The 19157-nt window shown below is 46.7% G+C and overlaps 1 protein-coding gene across 7 annotated transcripts in view; it reads left to right on the forward strand.

The window, feature by feature from the left end:
- Positions 1–19157, forward strand: part of syne1b (spectrin repeat containing, nuclear envelope 1b) — a 106089-nt gene that overhangs the window by 58837 nt on the left and 28095 nt on the right. For all 7 annotated transcript variants that reach the window (XM_086049667.1, XM_086049666.1, XM_086049672.1 and 4 more), the window contains 33 exons: positions 829–2989; positions 3300–3637; positions 3956–4100; positions 4437–4655; positions 4740–5008; positions 5123–5288; positions 5447–5602; positions 5685–5837; positions 5953–6135; positions 6409–6546; positions 6782–6967; positions 7289–7411; positions 7615–7797; positions 8359–8502; positions 8584–8745; positions 9555–9695; positions 10388–10501; positions 10585–10746; positions 11158–11361; positions 12107–12274; positions 13408–13599; positions 14660–14791; positions 14886–14986; positions 15461–15614; positions 15698–15811; positions 16139–16297; positions 16497–16706; positions 17177–17278; positions 17368–17487; positions 17553–17753; positions 18172–18345; positions 18435–18566; positions 18808–19004. In XM_086049667.1, coding sequence (XP_085905793.1) covers positions 829–2989; positions 3300–3637; positions 3956–4100; positions 4437–4655; positions 4740–5008; positions 5123–5288; positions 5447–5602; positions 5685–5837; positions 5953–6135; positions 6409–6546; positions 6782–6967; positions 7289–7411; positions 7615–7797; positions 8359–8502; positions 8584–8745; positions 9555–9695; positions 10388–10501; positions 10585–10746; positions 11158–11361; positions 12107–12274; positions 13408–13599; positions 14660–14791; positions 14886–14986; positions 15461–15614; positions 15698–15811; positions 16139–16297; positions 16497–16706; positions 17177–17278; positions 17368–17487; positions 17553–17753; positions 18172–18345; positions 18435–18566; positions 18808–19004 — 7503 coding nt within the window. The remainder of the gene's footprint in view (positions 1–828; positions 2990–3299; positions 3638–3955; positions 4101–4436; positions 4656–4739; positions 5009–5122; positions 5289–5446; positions 5603–5684; positions 5838–5952; positions 6136–6408; positions 6547–6781; positions 6968–7288; positions 7412–7614; positions 7798–8358; positions 8503–8583; positions 8746–9554; positions 9696–10387; positions 10502–10584; positions 10747–11157; positions 11362–12106; positions 12275–13407; positions 13600–14659; positions 14792–14885; positions 14987–15460; positions 15615–15697; positions 15812–16138; positions 16298–16496; positions 16707–17176; positions 17279–17367; positions 17488–17552; positions 17754–18171; positions 18346–18434; positions 18567–18807; positions 19005–19157) is intronic.

Here is a 19157-nt window from a genome sequence, read left to right on the forward strand (position 1 = left end):
TTTTGCGTTTTTTTTTTTAAACATATGGCTACAGACGTTATCTGCTATCCAGATGATGAGCTGCACTGAATTTATTGACAGGCTATGAATGTGGCATGTTCCATGTCAAAAACCCAATCACGCACATCCCGTAATTTCCCCTGCATGATTTTTATGGCTGGTTTGGAACAGAAGTCAAAGAAAAATAGTGTCAAGCTTTCGCGTCCACCTAAAATGTCGAGGTGTCTGTTATCCATAGGTCTGTCTGTGTAGATTCTCAGTCATCCAGGTCATTGTAATAACCAAAGGTTGAATCCAGGCAACTGGAATCTTGTTGGCTGTTGAAGACATTTCACTTTTAATCCGAAGTCTGATTCAGTTTTACATTTTAGGTGTGGAGTATTCCTATTTTTCTTTCCAGTGGGTGAACCCCATCAGGGTGGTTACAATAGTATTGCTGCGGCTGTTGTTGTTGCCAGGCGAGGCTGGTCAATGACTGTTTTGCATACCAAACGCTCGTTCACCTGCGGGACGGCAAAGCGACTTCTGATGGCCACTCTTCCCATCAAATTAGACCAATTTGACGGGAGAGGAAGTAATGGCATGAACCTAATTTCTTATGGAGGGCCTTTCTAGTTTGACGTCGATGGCTTTCGTCGTACCTCTTTCAAACCAACAGCCTCCCTGTCCATAATTTGGACATTGTTGTCCTCAAAGGAATTTTTGGAGACACAAATGAATTGTTGATTCTAGATCCGAAGAGGCTGCTCTCCTATGTTGTGCCATGCATTTGCACAGGGGTTGATTGGTCTCTCCAATGTACCCATTATTCTTTCTTTTTTGACGCAGAACTGATGCCGAAAGTTCCTCTCAGCATTTGGAGGCGTTACGCAAACTGGCAGTAGTCTTGGAAGGACAAAAGAGTACACTCGAGGAACTGAAGGACCAGAAGCAAAAAGTCATCCAGTGCTTGAACCTGGACGACAAGGAACTGGTGAAAGAGCAGATCAGCCACTTTGAACAGCGATGGTCCCAGATGCAAAATCTCATTGAGAGGAAAATCCAGGACTCTGTGGTGACCCTAGAGGAAATGGGCCAAGTGGAGGCTCGTTTGAGGGAGGCTCGGGATTGGGCCGAGGAGCAGCAGCCCGCCTTGTCCGAGGCTATGAAAATGAGTCCTCCTCCGGAGTTGGCTCAGAGTTTCCTGTTTGACCACCTGAGCATTTGCAGCGAGTTGGAGGCCAAGCAACTCCTGTTGGCGCAAGCCATGGCCGACTCCGACAGGGTTCTGGCCCGCCTGGGTCTCTGCGAACGTCAGCGTCTGCAGCAGCTGATTTCCGACACCCAGTCCGAGGTTGAGTCTCTGAGCGTCAAAGTGGTGCAACGCAGGAAACACCTAAGCAAGGCTTTCACCGAGAGGACTCACTTCCTTATGGCCGTCAACCAGTCTATTTCCTGGGTCCAGCAGAATGAGAAAAAGGCCCAGGCTGAAGAGTACATTGCCCTGCTGCCCGAGGACCTCTCCAAGCAGGTCCGAACCTGTCGGAACATCCAAAGCAGTTTGAAAGCTTACCAGAGTGAGCTGACGTCCTTGTGGTCTCAGGGGAGGGACTTGATGAGGGATGCCAATGAAGAAGAGAGGAATGAGATTCTCACAAAGCTGCAGGAGCTGCAAAACATCTTCGATAAAACTCTACACAGGTGTGGCCAGAAACTTCAGGAACTGGAGAAGGTCTTTGTCTCTAGGAAGTACTTTAAGAATGACCTGGACAAAATATGCCAGTGGATGAAACAAGCTGACATCATCACATTTCCTGAAATCAATCTAATGGTTGGCGACGCTGAATTAGAGGCGCAGCTGTTAAAATACAAGCAGATAGTCGAGCAGGCGGTGGAGTACGAGAACCTTCTCCTAATTGTGCAAAGAGCAGGCCAGGACATTTTGCCCACCCTCAATGAAGTGGACCACTGCTACTTGGATGAAAAACTCAATACCCTCCCACAGCAATACAACAACATATTGGCGTTAGCCAAAGAGAAACAGGAGAAAATCCAACAGGCTATTTTCACAAGGAATGAGTACACCTCTTTTATAGACGTCACGCAGAAAGCGCTGGAAGAGCTTGAGGAGCAGTTCAACCATCTGGGCGCTCAGCCGGAAGGCTTGCAAACAGAGGAGGTGGTCAGTCTGCAGAGCGATTACAAAGCCATCCAAGCCGATCTGAGCAACCTGGGTCTTGCGGTCAGCGAACTCAACCAGAAGAAGGAAGGATTCCGTAGCACCGGACAACCGTGGTGCCCCGAGGAAATGACCCAGCTCACCAGCCTTTACAATGGCCTCAAGAGGCTGGTGGAACAGAAAGTGGAGCATCTGGATGAAACCTTGGAGTCGTTCGAGGACCAGAAGGCGATGGCCATGCAAGTGGACTCAGAATTAAAGGCAACCAAGGAGCAGCTGGTCAAGGTCAATGCTGAGACTCAGTCCGCGGAGGAGAGACTAAAGAACTACCACGCTCTCGCGGGGAGCCTTCAGAGTGCCAACTCACATCTATCCAGACTCATGGAGCAGATGGGCACTCGTCCTCCACCTTTGGACCAAACGGTCCACAACGCCTCAAAGGAGCAAGTGATCCTGTGGCAGGAGGAGCTGCGATCCTTGCAGGCCGCGGTCGGCGACCTGATCGAGGAGTGCGAGAACCGCTTCGTTCAGAGTAAAGACTTTGAGACTGAGATGCAAAGGACACTGGCCTGGTTGCAGCAGGTCCGGGACGAGCTGGGTTCTGCCGTCACTGTAGACATGCGGGTGGAGAAGGTGCAGGAAGAGATCAGGAAGCAACAAATCATGCAGGAAGAAGTTCAGTCCAGACTGAGGATCGTGGCGGCTCTGAGTAGCAGGGAGAAGCACAAGTACACCAGCGCTAACGAACTGGCGCCGACCCACGTGGACGCCGGCCTCGGAGAAATGGCGAAGCTGCAAGCAGATGTTCAGAAACAACTGAGCTCCAAACAGGTACAACACATCTTCTAGATCTGTTTGAATTCAGATGATACATCTTTCCTTTTAGGTTTTAGGATCAGGATTTTGTGCAAGATTACGGTTTAGATTTAGTTCTAGGTTTAGTGTGAAGGTTTTTGGTTTGGATTTAACATTTTTGGGTTAGGGTAGCAGATGTTAGTGTTAATGTTTCATGTTTTGGGATGGAGTTTGGCATTAGCATTTAGGGTTGGGGTTGGATTAGGGTTTGGGGGTTGCTATTCAGTTGTAAGGTTTTAGGAGGTTGGTTTCTAAGGAGGCCTTTTGTATTGCCTTTATCGTGAAGGTGACCTTGGAGCAGGCCCTGCTCCTGTGCCAGAAGTACCACTTCAGGATGCAGGCGGCCTGTGAATGGCTGGAGGACGCCGTGTCCTTCCTGCAGCAGGCCGGCTTGGGCGTGGACGTGGAGAACTACGAGGAGTGTCTGAGACAGCAGGACGGCATCGTGGCCACTGAGCAGGAGTTCCTCATCCACCTGGAAGAGTTGGAGAGCCTTGTTCCCCAGCTGGAGGACCTGGTCAACCCCGTAGCCAAAGGGCAGCTGCGGGTAAGTGTGGAGTCAGCCAAGCAGAGGGGCCTGGAAGTCCGGGATCAGCTCCAATGTCATCAGGATGTTCTTCACAGGTAGTAGAAGCAATATAGTCTGGACAGCATTTACATTTGTCTGTCTCTGCCAGGTGTTTCTCAAACTGGGGTCCAGGGATCCCTGGGATCTACGAGCTGTAGCTTGGGGCTCCGAAAGATAATTTGTGATCAATTATTATGTGGTACATTTTTAAAAAGTGCATACCCGCATTTAGTACTACACATGGGAGTTATATTTAATAGTGTTATGATCATGATGGGGTCCTTGGTAAAAATCTTTCCTATAAGGAGTCCCTGGACCCTAAAGGTTTGGGAACCTCACGTTCAAGACAATGCCTGATGAATGTTTTTCTTCAGCTGCGTGGTTCAGTGGAAGTCGTACCAGGAGGCGCGGCAGACCGTCATTGAGATCATGAACGAAGCTGAAAAGAAGCTCACCCAATTTTCCACCGCAAAGGCAGCAACGAGCCAAGAGGCCGAGGACAAATTGCACAGTCATCGGGTAGGAAAGCCCACTACTGAGTGGAGTTATTTACGAGTTTAAAAAGAAGCAGCGAGTGGCACGGTGGGGTAATGACTTCAATGTGCCCTGCGAATGGTTGGGGAGCAGTCCTGGGTGTAGCACACCTGTTCACATCAGTCATCTAGAAAAGGCTCCAGTACTCGTGAGTCGTGACCCTGATCAAGGCAAGTGCTATTGACAATGAATGGACGGAAACCAGCAGCGCCTCTGTGACTGCATTATTTTATAAGAGCGGATAGGGCAAATCGTTGTAGGACACAACCGGTGCTTGCAAGAAATCCTTGCAGCTCCCTTCTTGTCTGTTTCGTTTTCTAGTCCCTGGTCTCGCTTGTCAACGGCTTCCAAGAGAAGCTGAGCGGTCTGGAGGAGCAAGCGGCTCAACTGGAGCAGGTGGGCAGCGACGCCAGCAAGGCCACCATCAGTCGCTCCATGACCACCGTGTGGCAGCGCTGGACCAGACTACGCAGCGTGGCCCGTGGCCAGGAGCGAGTTTTGGAGGACACGGCGCAGGAGTGGAGGACTTTCAGAGAGAAGGTAAGCAAACAAGTCCGGGATGGACTGAAGCCAGCCACACGCACCGAGGACTGAATGCAACGGATAATTGTCTTGTGGCAAAAGATGACAAAGGTGCGAGCCGTCGCGGACGAGCTCCGGGGTCGGGTGCCGGACAGCGCGGTGGAGAAGGCCTCCAAGGCCACCCTGCAATCTCTGCTGGAGCAACACGATGTGCTGAGCCAAGACTTGGAGAGAGAGCTGTCGTCGCTGACTCTGCTACGTCAATACGCCCTCAGCCTGCTACACGACGTGGAGGTGCCCTCGCCCACCAGTGAGCAGGAAGAGCTCCCCAGCCTGAAGGAGATCAGGGCTGTGCAGGACCAGATGGACAGGTACTAACACCACACAGCTGTCTTTTTTTAGGTCATTGTGCACAGGTGACAATGTGTGTATGTGAGCTTAGTTGTCTTTTTGTCTACGGCTTCATTTTTTGTTTTTGTGTGTAGCCTCCTGACGCAGTCCAGGTCCAAGCGAGCTCAGGCCGCTCAGGAACTGAGGGACAGAGAGGAAGTGGAGCGAGAACTCAGCGTGGTGAAAGCCTGGATCCAGGAGACCAGGGAGCTTCTTTTCAACCCCACGCCTGACATCGACTCTCTGCTTCAGGAACTGGAGGTACGAAGGAAAGTGGAGAATAGCTCCAAGTCCAAATTTGATTCATTACCCCGACCTATTCATTCAAGAGTGTTTTTGAAAATGGTACTTTGCACCTCTAGAGCTCTTAACTCATTCACTGCCAGATATTTTCAGACCCTCTTTTAACACATGTGCAGGTGGTCCATGGAGACGTGATCACCTACCGTCAAAACGTGGACAAATTAGCCGAGCAGCAACAGAGCAAGTACCTGGATCTCTACACCATCCTGCCTTCTGAAATCTCCATGCAGTTGGCTGAGGTCTCGCTGGCTTTGGGCGCCATTGAGGATCAGGTGCGCTGCTATTTTTTGTAGAGGTCGATGCTGGACTCAATATTGTGCAATATTTTTTACGTGGAGCCTTGTTGCACTTTAGGTTCTTTCCAAAGAAAGAGACATCCAGAAAACCAGAGAAATCAAAGAGGAGTTCAGTTCCAGAATCCACGAAGTCTCTGACAAACTCAAAGCGATCTCTGCCAAATTCAAGGACAAATCTCCAGAAGTTGACCAAGCCAAAGAAGAAGTCAAGGTAGATAACCGATTCACCACCCGTGGGTGGGTCTGCAATGGGTCCCTCGCAATAAGCGAGTGTTGGCTGTAAGATTTCTCTCCAACCAGTCCGTTGTTTTGATTTCTGCTTCCAGAGTCTGGCAGAGGACTTGGACTGCTGTGGTCGTACTCTCTCCGAGTTGGACGCAGGTGTGCAGGAGTTCGGCCGCCGTAACCCTCTGCTGGCCAAGCAGCTAAGCGACGCCATCGGGAAGCTTTCCGAGATGCACCATCACACCACCCGACTGGCCGACTGCCGCAACAACTGGCTCAAAAAGGTTTGGAACCCGGACCGCATTTGGACAGAAACATGCAAAATACACTTTCATATGAAACACTGATTAGGAATGAGTCCTCCATCTAATTACATTAAATATGCTATCAGTACATTTTGAAGTAGTTCACAAATTGAGAGACAAATATTAGAAGGATCGTTGTGGCCTTGCAACTTGGACTCGAAACATACTACAGTGAAGAGTGTGCGAAGGTTCATTGCATGCCGATGTCTTCAGTTTTTAAGTTAGTTCCTCGCCGTTTCATTTGCTGCCCAGGCCGTGTGCTATTTAGACGAATACCACGAGATGCTGGACTTCATCGTGAGGTGGTCGGAGAAAGCCAAGAGCCTGTTGAGGGCCAACATCATCTGGAACTCGTCAGTTCACCTACAGGAGCAGATACGCATGTACCAGGTGGGTGGCGCACAGACAATGTATTGCCCGCGAGATTCTTTACGTTGACATTCCTCAATTACGATTGTCCTGGCCCATCTGTTCATTTCAAAAACATTTTCCGACGACCTTTCCTCGATCTCTGCTCTGTGTCCCACCCAACACAAACCCACCGATGGTCTTGCTTGGGCCGATCCTAATGCAGGCAGGATTCTCGTCCTTCACCCACAAACACTGTTTTGGCTCTCCTCTCCAGGCTGTTCTGCGAGAGTCCCGCGAGCTCCACGGAGACCTGGAGTCCATGGCGGAGAAAGTGGAACTCCTGTCTGAGGTCCTGCAGGTGGAGTCCATGAGCCAGCAGGTGTGCGAGCTCAGTCGGCACACCGAGGAGCTCCAGCAGAGCATCAACACGCGGCTGCAGAGCTTGGAGGATGCAGAGAAGGTGTGGAAAGCTTAGCCTCTGCTCTTCGTCATGTTGTATAATTAGGGCTTTACATTTTCCCAATTCTGGCATTTGCTTTATTTCTTCAGATAGCAATGCTTTTTTCCCCCCGTGCATTCACTTGGGTCAACTTTCATAGAAATAGAACAAGATCATAAAAATGACCCTTTTGTCAAAACATGCGCAGTAGGTCACAAATGTGACCCTGGCCTAGGTTATAGTAGAATTATTTTTTTTTAAATGTGAGGGGTGTGCTCACATGTGAGGCCCAGCCCTGTAATACGGTAAAAGTAATCGAATTGTGAAAAAATATGTCCTCAGAGTATGGAGGCGCTGGAATGCGAGGTGAAAGCGTTGCACGTCGCTCTGGAGCAGGTTCAGTCCACGCTAACATCCCCTGAGCTGGCACGCCAGAGCCTGAAAGAACAGCTGCTTCAGAGACAGGTAACCATCAGAGGGGATGTGGAAAGAAGTGAAAAGTCAAGCCCTTTTCTGCTTTCACTCATGCTAGTGTCACATTTTGAATGCATTAAATTCATTTTGCTCCTCAAAATTTTACACACAATTCTACACTCCAAACATTGACAACATTTGATGTTGATGGACACCTCACCCTCCCCTATCTTTTTTTTTTGTTTTTGGGTCAGCGTTTGATGGCGGACATGGAGAGTTTGAAGCAGCAGGTGCAGGCAGTCCAGCTGTGCCAGAGCGCTCTGCAGGTACCCGAAGAGGTGATGCCCAACCTGGCCATTTGTCGCACGGCGCTACGTCTGCAGCAAGACGCCAGCCACCTACAGCACGTGGCCATCCAGCAGTGCAACATTCTACAGGTTGGTAAAGTCCCTCAACAGCAATATTTAAACTTTTACGCTCGTATGAAGAATAAAAGAAGCAACCAACAAGTAAACGTTAATTAGTCAACAAAGAGCAGCTTGGAGAGGGAATTAAAAGAACGTTAATGCTAAACAAATAAAAAGACAAGAGTAAGATCTAAAAAGTAAATACGCAAAGGAATCCATTTTTTTGTTTTGTTTTTACAGACCACTATGTATGTGGTTTCCCTCAGGGCCTTTTTTGACTGTAAAATGTATACTGTATAGCAAATGTATACAATTGACAGTCACCACATCATATCACATTTACAAAATGGCAAAACAATATGTGTATTGTTCACAACAAATTGAGTCTGAAAAATGGCATTTTTAGTGCAGATTTTCTTCCAAAAATACAGGAAACACCAAAATAAAAATAACAGCCGACTAGTGCAACACTTGTCAAATAATAACATGCTATTAGAGATTAGGCTGAGGTGGCCAGGACAGATGCAGGAAAGACGCTGGATACTCATTTGAGGTGTTACATTTTTTTTTTTTTTTTTAAAACCTCTCCAGGAGGCAGTGGTGCAGTACGAGCAGTACGAACAGGAAGTGAGGGAGCTGCAGGGCTTGATCGAGGAAGCGCACCGCGTCATCCAGGACCGTCCCATCACCACCAGCAACATCCAGGAGCTGCAGGCGCAGATCCTTCACCATGAAGTAATTCGACTGCTACTATCCAACAAGGTCTGGCTGAAACCAACAACCAACATTCTCCTTTTCTTCTTCTTCTCTACTTAGGAGCTGGCCCAAAAGATCAAAGGCTACCAGGAGCAGATTGCCTCGCTTAACTCCAAATGCAAAATGTTGGCGGTGAAGGCCAAGCACGCCACGCTGTTGCTGACCGTCAGCGACGTGGAAGGGGGGTTGCTCGAGATGGCGGAGGAAAGGACGGCTGTGATGGTAAAATAGAAATGATCCGATATTAATGCACAATAATAGTGATACTGTAATATTTGGTCATTGTGGATGTAGTGGATGCAGGTGTACGACTGCACTGCATCATACTGATACCCAGAGCTGGGCATTCCGTCCCAGGGACGGAACGGTTCGTCTGTCCGTCCCGGACGGACGCCCATGTTATGGACGGACGGACAGAGGACGAAAAGTATTTTTAAAAGGATGGACTAAGCAAGGATGGAAGTGGGTTTTGGTCCACCCCTCTATCCCTAATATTTTGGCTGTTTACAGGAAATGAACAACATTTTAGGAATACCTTTCAATACAAGCCAAGATTATTGATTGAGCGATTGGTTAATTTATGTAATCAGCTTCAATCAGAAAAAACTTGAAGGGAAACAATAAACGAAAACAAAATTTGTTTCACAAAAGCTTTCCACCCTTGTGAGGCCAACAAAATGTTACAATTTTTATACACTTCCTTTTACGCTTGATTCATATATTTAGTCAATACTTTTGAGTTTAAACATTCTTCTAAAAGAAATAATTGAACCACACATTTTCATTTTCATAATTATTCTACAAATGTACACCTTTAACAGAGACACAGTCTTTTATTAACCCTGGTACAATGCTTTATAATTAATGAGTATAGTACGTGCCTCGTGATTGACTGCTGACCAATCCTCGCTTTTTGCCACAGGACATTTTTTTCTCTAAGAGGAAATGTATGGAAATAGAAATATGGGAATCCTCACATTTCCTACATGCGCCCTTGATTTTTCTTGCCTGTTGTCCTTCCAAATGGCCAGATGACGGTGGGCCGCTGCCATACCCTGCTGTCTCCTGTCACCGAGGAGTCTGGCGAGGAGGGCACCCTCAGCTCCGTGTCCTCCCCTCCAACGTGTCGCTCACCCTCACCGCTCGCCCACAGCGATGTTGCTACTGCGAAGGTATTTCACGCTGCAAATTTACCAAGTTACTTGAAATTTGGTAGGCATGTCAAGCCACACAGTAATACTCAAAAAGCCATTTGTGAATAGCCACAGGCCATATCGGTTTAAAGTTACCATTGTGCCTTAGTAGCACCCTCTATTAAAAAAATCAAATAAAATCAGCCCCAAAAGCTGGTTTCCCCTTGCAACATGGAATTTCGTAGGCATGTCTCTCATAAGTAAGTCTCATTGTGGCTCATTGGCTACTTTTAAAAATTCAAAATTTCCTTAGCAACATGGAATTTGGTGGGAATATCTATCATGAGTAGACCCACCCAAAAGCCATGTCTGAAAAGACACAGGTAGTCAGCTTTTTTTGTTTAAAGTCACCATTGTGGCTTAGTAGCAGCCTCTAATTAAAAAATAATAATAAGCAGCCCCAAAAGCTGCTTTCCCCTAACAACATGGAATTTAGTAGGCAAGTCTTTCATGAGTAGACCCACAAAAAAGTCTCAAGAAGCCATGTATGAAAAGACACAGGAAGTCAGCCATTTTAGTTTGAAACTCGATTGCACCCTCTGAGATGTAAACTTGTTGCTCGCTCTTGGATTGATTGTGCTGGTGTACCTAATGATGTAGCCGTTCAGTGTATTTGTATTAGCCCAAACACAAAGAAATCAAGTCATAGCGATACGAATGCGTCCTGCCAGGCTGGAAGGGGAGCACTGAAAAGAGCTCCGGTCCAAGAACTGTACGACCCGACGTTTGAGTCTGTGGCCAACCTGGACGACCTGCAGCGCTCCTGGGAGACGTTAAAAAACGTGGTAGGTACAACTTATAGAGTGTCTGGCCTTTTCCTGCCACTTTCACATCTAATGTGTGTGCGCGGGGGTCCTCCCGCGGACAGATCAGCGAGAAGCAGAGAAGCCTGTACGAAGCTCTGGAGAAGCAGCAGCACTACCAGGCCTCGCTGCAGTCCATCTCGTCCAAAATGGAAGCGCTGGAGGCCAAGCTGAGCGAGCCCCTGGAGGCTGACACAAGTCCAGATAGTCACATGACAACGCACCAGGTTAGTTGGTTACAACACTCACTTGTCGTTCCACAGACCCGAAAGGTTCTGATTGTGGCGATAGAAGTTCTTGCTGGAGTACTTGGTAGTAGCCTTAGATTGGTCGGGACAGTGCAGGATATGCTGCTGTTCCTCTAAAATGATGAGAAAGAATATTGATCGAGCCAGAAATGGTGATCTTCTTTTCAATAGATAACTAATCGAAACCTAATTTAGAATAATTTCCAATACTGTGTAGTAATGTACTTCATACTTTCTTCTATTTTTAATTACTATTTTAATACTTTCATCTATAAGGGTTCTCCTTTTTTTTTTTTTTTTTTATTTTTTTTACTGGTCGGTCTTCAAATGCGAGAGTTACCATTTCCAGTTTCATCTATTCTATTGAATTCTGCTTTGTTGTTTTTGCAGGGCTTGATCGAAGAGATTCAGCGCGTGCAGGAAGACATCGACGGGCTCCAGACGAGCTTCACCGCAGACCTGAGCGCGGCCGCCGCTTCTGCCGTGGACTCGGACATGGCCGACCAGCTGGCCATGCAGTCTTCCTTGGCCGTCCTCGCCGAGAGGATGGCCACCATCCGCATGAAGGCTTCGGGGAAGCGCCAGGTGTTGGAGGTACGTACGCGGTCGAAAGACAAACCTATTTGCGCTTCGCTATTGACTAATTGTCTCAAAGGAAAATAGAAATTGGTGTCAAGGAAGTATTGTGGAGGGGATACAGCTCAACTGACACGCAGAGCATCTTCATATTCTGCTTTTTGCTTTGGAAGTTTTCTTTCCTATACAAGTGAGATAACTTGGAGCTTGGAAGAAAGATTGTTTTCATTCCAAAAAGCCTCAATGCAACCTTTTAACCCATCTTTTGAGTACACGTCCTGACCAACCCCGATGAAAGGATTTTTGCATAATGCTTTAGGGCAGCAATATTTAAAGAAGTCGTTTCACACTCAAGACTTACATCAGAAATCCTGGCCATGGCATGAGTATGTCAGTTAGGAGCAGCGGAGTTGAATTTATTTGAAACAACGCTGCCCTGTACTGTGTTTCAAAGGCAACACCTTTACCTCTCGCCTTGACCCGATGACATTTTCCACAAAGGTTGAGGAAAGGAGCTCTACATGTTAGGAGATGTGACGTCACCAACAGGCCCTGCGATCTTTGTTTGTCAGGGTTGTTAGTGGAGGTTATTTTTTTCAGGCATAGTTAGTGGTATAATTATGGTTGAAATTATTAATATAGACAATGATGAACGATTTTGAAAGGGATGGATTGCCAGTGAATGAGTTTTTAAGGTTGAAAAACACTGAGCTACACTATGGACACAAGTACGGATGTAAGTGTGGACGTAATCCCGCCGCAGGAACGCGTCATCGATCGGCTTGAAGGCCAACGCCAGGATGAGGCTGTACAGCGTTATCAGATCCAAGCCGAGGAGCTGGACCGGTGGTTGGCCCGGACGCACCGTTCCGCCACCGCCTTCCTTGAGGCCCAGGAGACGGACATGGAAGGGCAGCTCGCACATTGTCAGGTGGGTTTTGCATACTGCGCATCATCATCATCATCATCCCTGGAAGCACTGACATGAACTTTTGGTGTCAATAGTATTGATATTGATATAATATTTGCTGTTAATAATATTGGTTCTAGGAATGTCTCCATTAATGCATTATGGAGATGCTGCATTTCAATCTGTGTTTAACTACAAAGCCAAAACATACAGCATGTACACTCAAGTTTACAAATTACAACATACTACTGTGCTGTATATGGATGCCTGTTCGTATCATAATGCCTTTTAGGGAACACAAGGACACTGTGCAATCAAACAGTAAATTATAGGTAAAAAAAAATGACAACATATTAATTATCAGTGTAAAAAAGAAACTAAGGGGAGTATGACATTCTGAACAGATATATTTTGAGTTTGTTTTGGGAATGACATTTGCGATGAAGAGGAGTGGCCCCAGGATGGAGCCCTGGGGCACACCTTTGGTGCATAGGGATGGCTGGGAGTCAATTTTGTGAATCTCTTCAACTTTGTACGGTTTAAATCGGTTGAGAAATGCGGAAGGAGAAGCGTGGCAAAAAAAAAAAACACCAGAAGTTCTTGGTGCCCAATAACGTTATGTGCAAATGCTCTTCAGCACAATCAACGTTTGGCCGGTTTATAAAATTCAGGTCCAAGTCAACAATTATTGAGGACGGAGGGGCGTTGCTACCACTGAGTAGGCAAACAAGCGTGTTCAGGGCTCCAGCTGGACAATTGACTTGGCATGCTTCTTAGCCGCACCAGTGCTGCTCTTAAGAAGATTATGTCAGCGTCTCTCGCGAGTCGTCATCTGACCATGAATAGATCCCGCTGCCTGGATCGGTGGCAAAGCCTGCGGGATATCCTTGAGAGCCGGGAGGACTGACAAACGAGAAAACAAAGGCACTTTTTCACTTGGCTCGCTGCGTGGCTTTCCTCTATTGATCAATGCGACCTGAGGGATTAGCGCCGATGTGGCAGAAGAGCCCAGGCCGGAAGAGCCCAGGTCAAAGGGCAGCGAGAAAGCCCTCGCCGTCCCCCGGCCAGGAATAGCCGCAGGTCTGAGGCCCTAATGGAAATGGACTTGTGGCGGCAGCATGTTTGAGCTGGCCTCTCTCTTCCTGCTGCTGCAGAACATGCTGCTGGACATCGAGGAGAAGGTGCAGGCCCTCTCGGAGCTGTCGGTGCGCAGCGAGAACCTGCTGCTGCAGGGTCGCGCCGAGACCCGGGCCGAGGCCGAGCGACTGGCCAGGAGGCTGCGCACGCTGAAAGGAGGCCTGCTGGAGCTGCAGAAGATGTTGCAGGAAAAGCACGCCAACATGCAGGTGGGTTCGTTGCCACACGCTGCCGACTTCGGCCGGTCGTGCTCGATTGTTGTTGTTGGCCCGCATTTTCCCATTTCCGGCAAGTTGCGATCACGTTTACAGAAGTTGGGAAGAAACATGAAAATAGCCTCTGAAAACATATCTATCTGCAAATGATCATTTCAAATATAACATTATGTTCAAAGTGCCTTTGAGAGCACCTTAGTTAGAAACTAAGGATGAGCTTGGCAACTTCAGGTACAAAAATGAAAACAAGTCAAATTAGATTTCACAATTGGACAACATGCAGCCACTAAATTTCATCCATCTTAGCACTGACCTTTTCTTTTTATTAAAGTCAACTAATATTACTTTTCAAATAAGTAGAAATTGGATACAGTTTGAATATTTCATTGGACAGGGCCCCTCGGTTTTTTTTTGCTTTATGTTTGTGCACTCTAAAAACAACAACAATAAAATGGGTCCTAAAGGTACTGACCCAACTTCTTGGGTTATTTAGTCAACCCAAAAAGTTGGGTCAAATGAATAAATCACTAAACAAATTAAATGTTCCGTTGTTCTGCTTTTTTTTTTTTAGTCCAAAATAACACCGTTTTTGGGTTGTTTTGTGGGTTATTCATTTGGCCCAACTTTCTGAGTGAAATGAATAACCCAAAAAGTTGGGTCAGCCAGACTTGGTCCCTTTTCGAGCCAGTTAAGTTAGTTATTTTGGACCCAACTCTTTTAGAGTCTACGTTGGCTTGTGCGCTGTTCAACTATTCATGTGAAAAACACTTGACAAATATCAAATAATCCAATGAAAACCAGTCAACACGGCTTGCGACCCGACCCGCCCACCAGTTGAGAATCACTGTATGAGACGGATGGCCAACAATTTGATCGCTTTGATTTTACAGCAGCAAAGTTTGGTGACTTGCCATAAAACTAAGACGTTCTCTCAACAAGATCAGGATTTGTGTATGACGGTGAATAGATTAGAAAGATGCTTGTACATGTGACGCATTTGCACATACAAATGTGTCAATGCTGCCTTTGACAATTACGACATGTGTGCGTGTAGGGCTCCATGCAAGAGCAGGAGGACAGCGAGTCCGACTCCAGTCTCTCTCAGAGCCCCAGCGTTCAGGACTGGGTGGCCCAGGCCCGGACCACGCGCTCCCAACAGCACCAGGACACGCTTCAGACTCAAAGGGTACATTTTCCACCCGCACTGTGCACATTGATGGTCGGATGAAAGAAACGCATTTGTGTCGTTTTTTTTTTTTTTTTTTTCGTTGGTTGCGTAGGAATTGGAGGAGCAGCTCGCAGAGCAGAAGAAGCTGCTTCAGTCGGTAGCCAGCAGAGGAGAGGAGATCCTCATCCAGCAGGCGTCACCGGGCAGCACCACGTACTGAACATCCTCTCGTAGCATTCTTAGAAAGAAACGCATGTCCGCTACCGTAAACGGTCAACCGTCACCATAAGGACGTGTTGCCAGGACCTCACACGTCTTTCTAGGCACTACTCGTGACCAAACAAGGCAGTATCTTTAACTCATTCACTGCCATTGACGGATTTATGTGTCTTTTCACAGTCCAGCCATTCAATCCCAGGAACCTATTTATTTGTTTATTTTATTTTATTTTTTTTTCAAAGGTTACAGGAAAAGAGGGTCTGAAAATGTCTGGCAGTAATGAGTTAATGATGATTTTAACCTTCTTTACAATGATTTAGATTTACATGGCAAGATATGTTTATTTGAAAAAAGAAGTCGTAGGAATTCTGACATAGCATTTTAGCAACTAGACTTTTTAGTTTGAGATTTGTCTTATCACAAATTGTGAATGGAATTTTGCGTGCGTGTCTTCGGGGGGCCGGATAGTGCTTCAGAGCCGTTTTCGACAGCTGCGCTCGCCGAGAGGGAGGCCGACGCTGCGCGCCAGCAGATGAGGCAAAGGTGGGAGAGCCTGCGGCTGGAGCTTAAAACCAAAGTGCAGCTGATGCAAAAGAACCTGGAGCAGGACCACAAGCAGACGGTACAGTCAAGTAGTGTAGAAAGCACAAAAAAAAAAAAAAAAGGTTGCTTTTAAAAGCTCGGGATTTGATTTTGTTTGCGCAGGTTTATTCCGGTGCCCCGTGTGCGGCACCGCTTTTAAAAGAAGAACTTCAAGCTGATGCATCATCGCTGAAGAGTCTTTATGACAGTTTCAGGCTAACAATGGAAAATTCTCAGGTTGGTATTTTGAACATCGTCTCGTAAAAGTCAGTGGTGGGGGACTTGAGTCACACGACTTGACTTGAGTCAGACTCGACTGTGGCTTGACTTGTGAACCTCAAGTATAATAACTTGACTTAGATTGCATGAAATTTAGTGAAGACTACACTTGAATTGCTGGAGTTTTTTTCCCCACTCAGGTACATGAGGCCCGTTTGAAACATGAAGACTTTATGACTTGAGACTTACTTATTACTTAGACACATGTGACTTTCTCCCACCTCTGCTTCTAAAATCATGACATCAATCTAAATTCAACCTGCGTCTACTACTGCCCTTTTACAGCCCGGCGGCGATGGTGAGAAACGGGCCTCCACGATGGAGCAGAAGCTCTACACAGCTGTGTCGTCAACCTCCTCCTGGCTGGACGGCGTGGAGAACGTGGTCTTGTCCGACTCGCTGCTACTGGCTGACAACGTGGAGGCTCAACTGGAAAAGCAGGAGGTGTGCTCATTTTCAAGGCAAAATCCTGAAATATCATGTGTTGGACCTGACAATGCGGATACGTCAAGTTTCAGGGTTGTCCCTGTCACTGAAACTTCGTGGGCAATGATTTCTACCAGGAGACGATAGATGGATGGAATTCGGTGTTCTTGCTCCAATATAAGGCAGGATCTGAGCTGCTCCTGTTTTTTGTCTGCAGACGTTGGAGAGTGATCTCCATCGCGTGGCAGGGGAGGTGACGCTCAGCCAGACCTTGCTCGCCGCGTCATCTGGCTTGAGGCAAGAGGAACGGACCTTGCTGGAGGACAATCTGGACTGCCTGAAAGAGAGACTGGGAGCTCTGGGCGGTGCTCTGGGTCAAAGCTGTGACCACATGAGGACCAGGACTCAACAACTCACAGCCTACCAGGTTGGTGTTCATCCGTTCATTCAATTCCCAGCCGTCGCTATGCACCAAAGGTGTGCCACAGGGCTCTGTCTTTGGCCCCCTCCTCTTCATTGCATATAGCATTCCCAAAACAAACTCCAAACAAATCTGTTCAAAATGTCATACTCCCCCCCCCTACTTTCTTTTTATACTGATGATTCTTGTGTTCTCATTTTTTATCTATAATTTACTGTTCGATTGTACATTGCCCTTGTGTGCGCTACTAGCCATTATTATCCAAACAAGTATATCGGCGCTGTCATGTGAAAAACACTTTTCTCCATTTTGTTTCATCTTATTTTTACATGAATCATGTTTCCGCATTACAGACATCGCGTTAAAGTGAAAATGAAAAAGATTTAGACGATATATAACAGTACAATAGTATTTTGTAATTAGTCAAGATGAGTGTAAATAAAGGCTGTATGTTTTGGCGTTGTTCTTGAACACAGACGGAACTGCAGCATCTCCAGAGTGCATTAATGGAGACTAAGTGCCAGGTCTTGCAAGTACTAGCGGAAGCCATGGACAGACCAGCCTCAGAGCAGCTCCAGGTTGTGTAAAATTGAGTGTCCACATATGCACTCACATTCTTGTTTTTTTTTTTGTTTTGTTTTTTTACTGATCACTCTCTTATATTCAGGTCATTGCCAGCACAGAGGACAACCTAAAAGAATTTGAACAGAAGATCACGGAACTGAAAAGCAGAGGAGCCGTGCTGCAAACGGATCAGATGACAACGGACAAAATACTGAAGCTTCAGGTTAGATGGAAGAAGTTGGGACACGCGTAAATCAAAGGGCTACTATATATCTTGTTTATTGTCAGGATGCCTTCGAGGAGCTGGTGATGACCGTGGGCGCTCGGCGCAGCGGGCTGAACCAGAACGTGGCGCTGAAGCTGCAGTACGAGCGCGCCCTGCAAGACCTCACTGACCTGGTGGACACGGCCAAGGGCAAGATGACTCCCGATCAGAGGATCATCGCCGGCTCGGTAGAGGAAGTCCAGAGTCACCTGGACAAACACAAGGTCAGACTCAGTGATGCTTACCGTACAGCAGAATACGGTGAAGTCAAGATCCACCTGTTTGCTGATTTTTTTTTTTTTTTTAGATTTGTCATTGTTGATATTGATTTTTATAAGTAAATAATGTATATGCTTTTTTTTTTTATCAAATACATGTCAAAACATTTAAATGACACTACATTATGTAAAGCACCAGGATTTGCAGAAAACAAAAAATTGACAAAAGTTATTTTAAAAAAAAGGAGGGACAAAAATTTGAGCATCAAATGCACACAAAAAACGCATTTCTCGATTTTTAACCCGTGGATGGCGCTCTACTATTGGATTATAAAATTCGAGAAAAAGTATTTGTTAATCAACACTGAGAAGAGTTTAGAGAGAGGTTCTGCTCAAAATCTGTGGTTGTCTCGATGTCTTGTAGGAGTTTTTCCAGGGTCTGGAGTCGCATATGATTTTAACTGAGACATACTATGGGAAAATCTGCGGTCTGCTGCTTCCTAAAGAGAGACGGGTGCTGGAGGAGACGCTAAACCAAACTCGGAGCGTCCTCCAGCAGTCGCACAGTAAAGGTGTATCGCTGGAGGGCATTCTGGAGGTAAGATCACCTCACCACCTCACACACGATAGCCCGTTGACAAAACGTATGTGGTTTGGACCTTTTTTTTTTTTAATTCTCTTTGCCAGACTTGGCGCCGCTTGGTGCAGGATTATCAAAACCTGGATGGCCAGTTGGAGGCCGTTGAGGAAAGTATCCCCGCAGTGGGATTAGTGGAAGAGACGGAAGAGAAATTGATGGAGCGGATTTCACTGTATCAGGTACAGCAATGGTAGGGTAACAGAAATACAGTCCGTCTAGTCATTATCTCAGCTACGCAACGGTGGGTTGTACCCGAGTAGAAATATGTCACTACTGTACTTAATGCGGTTTGTCAAGTATCCGAACTTAGCATATTTTTTCTGACATAAGTAACTGATGTGCTACTGAAGTACAGAGTATGAGAACGTTTGCCATATCTGCAAAAATGTGACTTTAGTTTCTCTTCCTTTGTGTCCAAAGGGCCTGAAGGGGAAGCTTATGGAGCACCAACACAAACTACACCAGGTGCTTGGAGAAGGCAAACATCTGCTGCTGTCCGTCTGCTGTCCCGCTCTGGAGAATCAATTGGCAGTTCTGGGCGAACACTGGCTGGACAACACCAGCAAAGTCAACAAGGAATTGCAGCGTTTGGAGGCCATCCTCAAACACTGGACCAGGTTAGGAACCTCACCAGATTGGGGCCCGGTCATGTTATGCTCTGTCATCCATAGATAGCCAGATGGAGAAACTCGCACTTCATTGATGATGTAGAAAAACGCCAAACAGCCACGGGGACAGGCAAACATGCTAAGTAAGACAGAATTGATGGT

Source organism: Filicampus tigris, chromosome 13 (genome assembly GCF_054856515.1).
Source record: "Filicampus tigris isolate MCC_2025a chromosome 13, RoL_Ftig_1.0, whole genome shotgun sequence".
NCBI classification, from domain to species: domain Eukaryota; kingdom Metazoa; phylum Chordata; class Actinopteri; order Syngnathiformes; family Syngnathidae; genus Filicampus; species Filicampus tigris.